This window comes from Lactuca sativa, chromosome 8 (genome assembly GCF_002870075.4).
Source record: "Lactuca sativa cultivar Salinas chromosome 8, Lsat_Salinas_v11, whole genome shotgun sequence".
Classification (NCBI taxonomy): Eukaryota; Viridiplantae; Streptophyta; class Magnoliopsida; order Asterales; family Asteraceae; genus Lactuca; species Lactuca sativa.
The window spans coordinates 127791575-127799542 of NC_056630.2; the positions used below are offsets into that span (position 1 = coordinate 127791575).

A 7968-nucleotide genomic window follows, 5' to 3' on the forward strand; every position below is an offset into this window, starting at 1 on the left:
CAGCGGAAAAACCTTCCAAGAAACATAACACAGCGTATTATATAAAACCCTCTTTTTTTTTTGACCTTATCGATTACTCCATCTAATCGAAGATCAAACTCATGCTAACATTTTAATCGTATGAGACAAAAACTTCCAAATTTTCATCAAAATCATTCATTCATTCAATCAATTTGTTCTCTTTATCTTACAAACGTAGATGTCGCCGGAAATCAGTAGCTGATCTTCTTTAGTTCAAATCGAAGCTACAAGATTAGGGTTTTTTTGTTTTGCTGTTTTAACTTGCTGGATGATGGCTCAATCTTCGTACAGAGTTCGATCGGTTGGGGATTACGTTGTCGGTAAACAGCTCGGGTCGGGTTCATTTTCTGTAGTCTGGCACGCGAGGCATAAGGTCCATGGAACCGAAGTTGCTATCAAGGAAATTCTCACCGGAAAATTGAACAAAAAATTGGAAGAGAGTCTCATGTCTGAGATTGATATCTTGAGTAATATTAACCATCCTAATATTATTCGACTGCACGAGATGATCAAGGTGCTATGTTTGTTATATTTTAATGACTCTTAACGAAATTAAAGTGCTTTTTCCGTTTTTCATTAGTTGACATTGTGATTAATTTTAAAAAATTGAGGTTCATAAACTGATTTTGTCACTATGGATGAGTCCTTTACTTGTGAGGATTATTACGATCACTACATTTAACATCATAGCGATCCATATCGGTAGATTGGAAAATCTTGGTGCTGACTTTGCAACCAAATTTTGATCAATCTGTGCATCCGGTTATATTGGATTTCTGTTTCGCATAACTGTTTTCAAATTGCTTATAAAAGTCTCATATGTCTGGAATTAGGAGCCCGGAAAGATACATCTTGTGCTTGAATACTGCAAAGGAGGTGATCTATCTATGTTTATCCAAAGACGTCAAGGTAGAATTCCCAAATCAACATCCTTGCATCTTATGCAGCAATTAGGTATCTATCCAAAAAAATTCCTTTTCCTTTTTAAATTACTAGTATTGGTGAGTGCTTGAACTTGATTGTTTTTTTTTTTTTGTACAGCTGCTGGTTTGAAAGTCCTTCGTGATAATCAAATTATCCATAGAGATCTAAAGCCACAGAATCTCTTACTCTCTTCAAATGAAGACAATTCAACATTGAAGATTGCAGATTTTGGCTTTGCAAGGTAAAGTAATTCCATCTTTATATATAACCATGAGCCATATCTTAAAGCTTAGATACAAAAGTAACATGTTATTGTATTTACAGGTCTTTGCAACCTAGAGGCCTTGCAGAAACCTTATGTGGCTCACCACTTTATATGGCACCAGAAATAATGCAACTTCATAAGTATGATGCCAAGGTACTACATTCTGTTAAATTTCAGGGAATCCTTTAGTTTACATTCTGTTTCAATCTATATCCTATATTAACATAGAAATGGAAAAACAGGCTGATCTATGGAGTGTTGGTGCCATTCTATTTCAACTTGTAACTGGGAGAACACCATTTACAGGAAACAATCAAATTCAGGTTTATATATTACCATCAGATGTTTGGGTTTCAATGATATAATGTTTTTTCAATAATAATTCTTTTCACCTTACACGCAGTTGCTTCAAAATATCATGAAATCAACAGAATTGCAATTTCCTCCAGATGTAAAGGACTTAAGTCCCGAGTGTGTTGACCTCTGTCGAAAATTACTGCGACAAAATCCAGGTATTTATAATTTAGACTCATAACAGAAATTAGAAGCATGGTTTTATTTCAATTGACCAAGAATTATAATTACTTAATTACTTTGATGGACAGTGGAAAGATTGACTTTTGAGGAGTTCTTTACACACCCATTTTTCACCCAATCAAAACCTGATGAAATCTCAAGGAAGCCACGAAGAATGACAGATGGGTTTTCTTACCCTAAAAGCCCAGCTTATAAGAACAAAGAAGAAAATTCACAAGAAGACAATTTACCATTTACTCTAGATGATGAATCCAATGGTCCTGATATGGTACGAAGGTCACCTTTAAGATCTACATATGGGTTTTCTTTAGATAATGAAGTTAATAGAACAAACTTTTCAAAAGACATGGAGATTTCTTCAAGGTATAGTAGCATCAGACACAAACAAGAAAATAATGGATTTGGACATGGAAATCGTAAATCATCAGAAGGGAATCTGAAAGAATCTTTGACATCAATCGATCCCAGACCCGTAAATATCCGTTCCAAAGGTATGTTTTCCATATACTTCCTTTGTTAATTACTTAATTTAGTCATCTTTTTCACATCATCATGAAAGTAAGTTATTGAATTTATCTTGATTTTTACAGTTGTGGATTCATTGGAGTTGATTGATCAAGATTATGTTTTGGTATCTGGTCCACTAGGGGATACTTCATCTGTAGCAAGTGTTAGTAAAGTGAGCCAAAAAACATTTAAATCAGGAAGCCCACCTGTACATTCTAGGGTGAACATTCATTCAACACCTAGTGCACCTTTGCCCATTATTGGTGGGACCTCTAGTAAAATCCGGTTGACCGGGAGCTTTGAAAGTCAATGCTCTGCACCCTCTGGGACATCACATGGATCGGTTGATATAATTGATGCTTTAGAACAACCATCAACTGACAGCATGGCAAGAATCAAGTCATTGCATGATTGTGCTTCTGCTATCTCTGACTTGGTCAATGAGAAGGTGTGTTGGAAAACAGTTTAAACTTGATGCTTTGTGTAAATCAGTTTACTTTTTGTTATTGATTGTTTTCATTTTTTGTTATGAAAAAAGATTGAGTCTGGGAATCGACTTGAGGCGTTTTCAATTCAGCTTGTGATTCTTGCTATATGGAAGCAAGCACTGGATATCTGTCACACACAGGCTGCTTCAGCTATTAAAGGAAGTCCAAGCCTAGATATTTCAACTTCTAACAAGACCTCAAAAAGGGAACAAGATAATACTGATATTAATGAATGTCTGGAAAATGCAAAGTCTCCAGAGGATGTTTGTTCTCATATTGAGAGAATATTTCTTGGTGAAGTTGAAACTGCTGAGGAACTTACCAAAGTTATAGAGCCTGGTATGCCTTTTGTTTATGATGATTTGAACCTTTTTGTCTTTGGTAAATGATCTTTTGGTTTATCCATCGAGTTAATCTGATTATCTTGAAGAAAATATACTATGATGATGATAAGTTAATAATATATTGTCATATTGTTTTTTATTTATTTTTCTCTCTTTTCCAGGAAATGTTGGGATGCCGGATGCAATGGAAACAATATTTCAGGCTGCCCTTAATTTTGGAAGACACGGGGCAGTAAGTCTTTTGTTCACTTGTTAATACGAATATAAATAATGCACATGAGTAAAAGAAAATAATTTATTGCTTATGCATCTCGAATGTGAGCTAATTTATTACTTGGGGAAGAATGACTAAATTTGAAACGAATTTTCACACATTTTTGGATGGGACAAAGAAATTGCAATTTTTATCGTATTGACATCAGTTCCAGTCTGTCAGTTTGAGTTTGTCCTGTTCTGTCTTGTCCTGTACTGACAAAAGTGTGTGTGGATTTGGTAGGTGGATGAATACATGGGGTTTGCTGAAAATGCGGCCGTGTTTTATTCAAAAGCGGTCCGTTTGTTGAGTTTTCTTCTAGTGGAAGCACCTTCACTGATTCTTAATCCTCCATTTTCTATCACAAATTCGGATCGATATAGGCTTAGAACGTATATTGATGTTATTAACAACAGACAAAGCCATTCAAGATCTCAAAGAATGACACTTCTCAAGGGTGGAGGTGGTGGTGATGATCAACATTCTTCAGCTTGAAATGAAATGAAATGAAATATGCAGTTGATATATTTTTATTTAGAGAGGAAGGAGCATGAATTGTAAAATTCTTTGTTGTACAGCTATTCTTTATGTGATTGGGATCTGATTGTGATGGTTGTGAATTGTGAATATTCAACATTTATGTAATTTTTAGACTGATAGCTCAAAAGGGCAGAAATGAATGAAAAGATAACAAAAAAAAAAAAAAGGACAAAATCTGGAAATTTGGGAGTTTGAATTTGATAGGGTTGTGAACAAATTATCATATAATAATTTGGGACAGATCTTACTTCTATCTTAAAATTTATATCTATATTTATACTGTATTATTCTCAAACTAACATGATAGAGATAAAACATTCATAACTATTCAACTTAGCTTATAATTAATTACAGCATAACAGGGTTATTTTTTTATAATTCTTTTTTAAATAGTGATATTTAATTGATTAATTGAAATTTGATGTTTGTTTTAATATTTTGTTAAAGTTATCTTTATTATGAAAAAAAATCTATTTATTTAAATTAGAGAAAATTACAAAGTTAACCTAATTCATTAATCACAAAATAACCAAAAACTAAGAGTTTTCATAAAATAGCCACACAAATTGCAATTGAGTCCATGAGGGGCCCTCATATGCAGTTTCGTAGCCTTGTCCTCGATCCGTTACCAAACTAACCAAAATGGTACATATATTTTGCCTTTAAGCAAATATGGTTTATATTTTATATTTCAAGCTTTAAAAATTTGTGTTAAAATGTATTAAGCATTTTCACAATTAGCTTCCCCCATCGCATATGTGTCTTTTTAAGACACATTAACGAGTTTCTATTTTAAGAAAGATGTAATCTTAAAATCTAAATATAATATGATTCTTTGAGATCATAAGATCAAAACTCACCTAATATTGTCACAATAGAATTAAACTCTATCCCCTTGGCCCTTGGTTTGATAACTATAATCCCATGTAATTTCTGACGATTAATTTTATTATTTTAGTTTGAAAGTGTAAATTAAAATACAACAGATCTAAAAAAATATTTGTTTTGTAGGTGACCAGGTGATTATTTAAAGTCCTAATACATCTACAAAATTATAAAAAAAATTAGACGATCAATCATTTAAATCCTATATAAAATAATTATGAAACACTGTGAACTACGCTTTATTTCATCATATGAAAAAAAAACATAAAAAAAATAAGGTCATATATTTTTATTTTTATGGTTATATAATGCCTGAAATTGGAGTTTAAATCCTATATATTAATTATAAAATATAGAGTTTGACTACATTAAAAATAATTTTAGTTGTCCTTTTAAAATTATTTATCATCTTTAAGTTTAAGACGCGTGCTTTATATCTAAAATGAGAGAAATTAAATATCCTCCTACCATTTGTTCCTACTTTTCCTCTTACTATATCAAATGTTGACAAGTGGATTAAATGATTATTAATTTTATTAAATGTCTAATTAAAAGTGATACATGTTAACATTTGACATAGTAGGAGGAAAAAATAGGAACAAATGGTAGGTGAATATTTAATTTCTCATAAAATAAAGTTAGCCGAAGTTGTAACTCTAACAAAACTTAAATGTTTTTATACCATTATACTATATCTGAAATAAATATATATAAAAGGAAGTGACAACAATCTGTGTTATAAAATCAAACATTCAAACTGATTATTTTATTATCGAAAAGAGATATTTAAGACACGAGCTTTATATCTAAAATAAAGTTAGCCGAAGTTGTAACTCTAACAAAACTTAAATGTTTTTATACCATTATACTATATTTGAAATATATATAATATAAAAGGAAGTGACAACAATCTGTGTTATAAAATCAAACATTCAAACTCATTATTTTATTATCGAAAAGAGATATTTAAGACGTGTGATACATAATTTTTTTTTGTTAAAAACTCCATCTCCTCTACAATTTGATACCATTACTTCTCCTACCAAAAAAAGAGTGTATGTGTGAGAGAGAAGATACTAGAGTAGTGTATATATGCGCACAACCCACCATAAGCATGTCAGTGTAATTGTGCTCCCGCCATACTCTCTCTTTGTTGCATTTTCTTACCATTCTCGATCAAGGCATCAACCATGGGAGGAAAGGTACAAATCTACATTCTCCTCTTTTCCAAAATCGTATGGAATCCGAACGAGTAACTTTGATTGATTCCGTTATGACACAAGTTTAATGGATAGAATAAACTCGTTGATTCATCATCTCCATGTTATTTTTCCATTTGTTGCGTTATTTTCATCAAATTTCTAAAAAAATTCTCTACGTACAAACAAAATGTGTGTAAGTGTAATAATACTGTGTACAAAACTATAGATCATATGTTCGATTGGTTGACTATTTGATTATATGGTTCATGATTCTACTAGCTTCTTGAAGTATTGATATGTGTTTCTGTTTGATTTTGAACATGGAAGAACAAGCAACGGGGGAACGTGAATGGGAATTGGAACATCGAAGAAAAGAATCTCGAGGAAACTAACAACGATGGCGCTGATGAAAACTCAAACGAATCAAAAGCCAAAAATAATAATAACAACAACAACAAGCAAGGTAACGTAGTGATAGTGTTGGCAGTTTACCTTCATTGTCAAGGTTGTGTTGAAACGGTCATGAAATCGCTGAGGGGATTCGATGGTAATCACTAATTACTCAATAAATTAATCATTTATGGTCTTTGATTTGTATCTATATATATCATGAATGAATCAATATTAATTACTCATTGTTATTGAATGATGATTTGATTTGATTTGATTAATTAGGTGTTGAAGAAATAGAACCAAACACAATGGATCATCGTGTGATCGTGAAAGGCAAAAACGCCGACCCTATCAGAGTCGCAGAGCGTCTCAGGCAAAAATCTGGAAAGCATGTTGACCTTATTTCTCCTGTACCCAAGAAACAACAAGAAAAGAAGCAACACGAGAAGAAGCCAGAGGTACCGAATCAAATCAATTTCAAATGTAGATCGATTCGATGGATGACATTGTACTAAATCTTGTTTTAATTCATGATGATGATGATGATCTATTATATATAGGCACCGAAGGTGGTGGAGACAGTGTTGAAGATGCACTTACACTGTGAGGGTTGCGCCAAAGAAGTTAAGCATTGCCTCCACAAGATGCAAGGTTTGGCAAATTAATTGATGATCAAATGTTAATTTTTTGGTGCATGATAATAGCTAATTATATTATTATTTATATATAACAGGAGTACAAACTGTGAGCATTGATATGAAGGCATCCCATTCGCATGTAATAGTGAAAGGTAGTTTTGATCCAAAAGATCTAGTGACGTACATTAGCAAGCGAGCAGGAAGGCATGCAGAGATAGTGAATGTAAAAAAAAACCAAAACAAGAATAAGAATGATGGAGGAGGAGGAGGTGATCAACAACAAAAGGGGGAGAATGATCAGAATTGGAATGGGAAGAAAGAAAAAGGAAATGATCATAATAATAATAATAATAAGAAGAACACTACTGGGTTTGCATACCCACAGGTTCCTCCAGAGCTTGTTTATGCGCAAGATCTATTTAGCGATGAAAACCCTAATGCATGCTCCATCATGTAGATATAGACATATATAGTCATATAGACAACCTATTTCGAGGTATATTTTTTTCATCAATACTTTTGAGTTTTGGCACCATGCACAATTTTGTGATATTTTTCATTCAAACTTATATACATGCATCTTGATTTGTCTTTTGGGGATCTTTTATGGTTTCACTAATCACAATATCGACCTACTTAATTATACACAATCTACTCTAATTTCTTTATGTTACATATATAATTTTGTTTTCAATTTTTGGTACATTAATTGTCATTCTAAATCCTAGTCTTTTCTTTTGTAAAATATCTAAACAATCACAACAGTGAAAATTACGTTACATGTTTTGAAGTAGCCTTATAATTCTTCCAATCATATCCAGATAAGTATTAAATGAATTGAAAGCCTTTTTTTTCCATATCAAAATTTTGAATTTTAAATGGACCTTTTGCTGGAATCATACCCAAATATGATCTCTTCTTCATAAACAGTCCAACAGGGTCTGTTCTTTATTTTTTTTGTATATGTTTTG

General features: G+C 32.3%; 2 protein-coding genes across 2 annotated transcripts; both read left to right on the top strand.

Annotated features, from left to right (window-relative positions):
• Positions 1-3998, top strand: LOC111917056 (serine/threonine-protein kinase ATG1c). Its single transcript, XM_023912709.3, has 11 exons — positions 1-535; positions 855-975; positions 1063-1186; positions 1270-1363; positions 1453-1533; positions 1614-1722; positions 1816-2238; positions 2338-2702; positions 2793-3081; positions 3248-3318; positions 3583-3998. Exons 1-11 carry the CDS (start codon positions 290-292, stop codon positions 3832-3834), a joined length of 2175 nt encoding a protein of 724 aa, XP_023768477.1. The 5' UTR covers positions 1-289; the 3' UTR covers positions 3835-3998.
• Positions 3999-5954: 1956 nt separating this feature from the next.
• LOC111917100 (heavy metal-associated isoprenylated plant protein 8) lies at positions 5955-7454 on the top strand. Its single transcript, XM_023912767.1, has 5 exons — positions 5955-5966; positions 6294-6513; positions 6642-6817; positions 6920-7010; positions 7093-7454. Exons 1-5 carry the CDS (start codon positions 5955-5957, stop codon positions 7452-7454), a joined length of 861 nt encoding a protein of 286 aa, XP_023768535.1.
• The last annotated feature ends 514 nt before the right edge of the window (positions 7455-7968 follow it).

What these genes read in the sequence shown, in the direction of transcription:
- LOC111917056 (XM_023912709.3), top strand. Translation starts at nt 290, where the DNA reads ATGATGGCTCAATCTTCGTACAGAGTTCGATCGGTTGGGGATTACGTT. An exon ending in ATTACTGCGACAAAATCCAG is followed by an intron (nt 1,723 to 1,815) that starts GTATTTATAATT and finishes TTTGATGGACAG; the next exon opens with TGGAAAGATTGACTTTTGAG. An exon ending in CGTAAATATCCGTTCCAAAG is followed by an intron (nt 2,239 to 2,337) that starts GTATGTTTTCCA and finishes TGATTTTTACAG; the next exon opens with TTGTGGATTCATTGGAGTTG.
- LOC111917100 (XM_023912767.1), top strand. An exon ending in AACACGAGAAGAAGCCAGAG is followed by an intron (nt 6,818 to 6,919) that starts GTACCGAATCAA and finishes TATTATATATAG; the next exon opens with GCACCGAAGGTGGTGGAGAC. An exon ending in TTGCCTCCACAAGATGCAAG is followed by an intron (nt 7,011 to 7,092) that starts GTTTGGCAAATT and finishes TATATATAACAG; the next exon opens with GAGTACAAACTGTGAGCATT.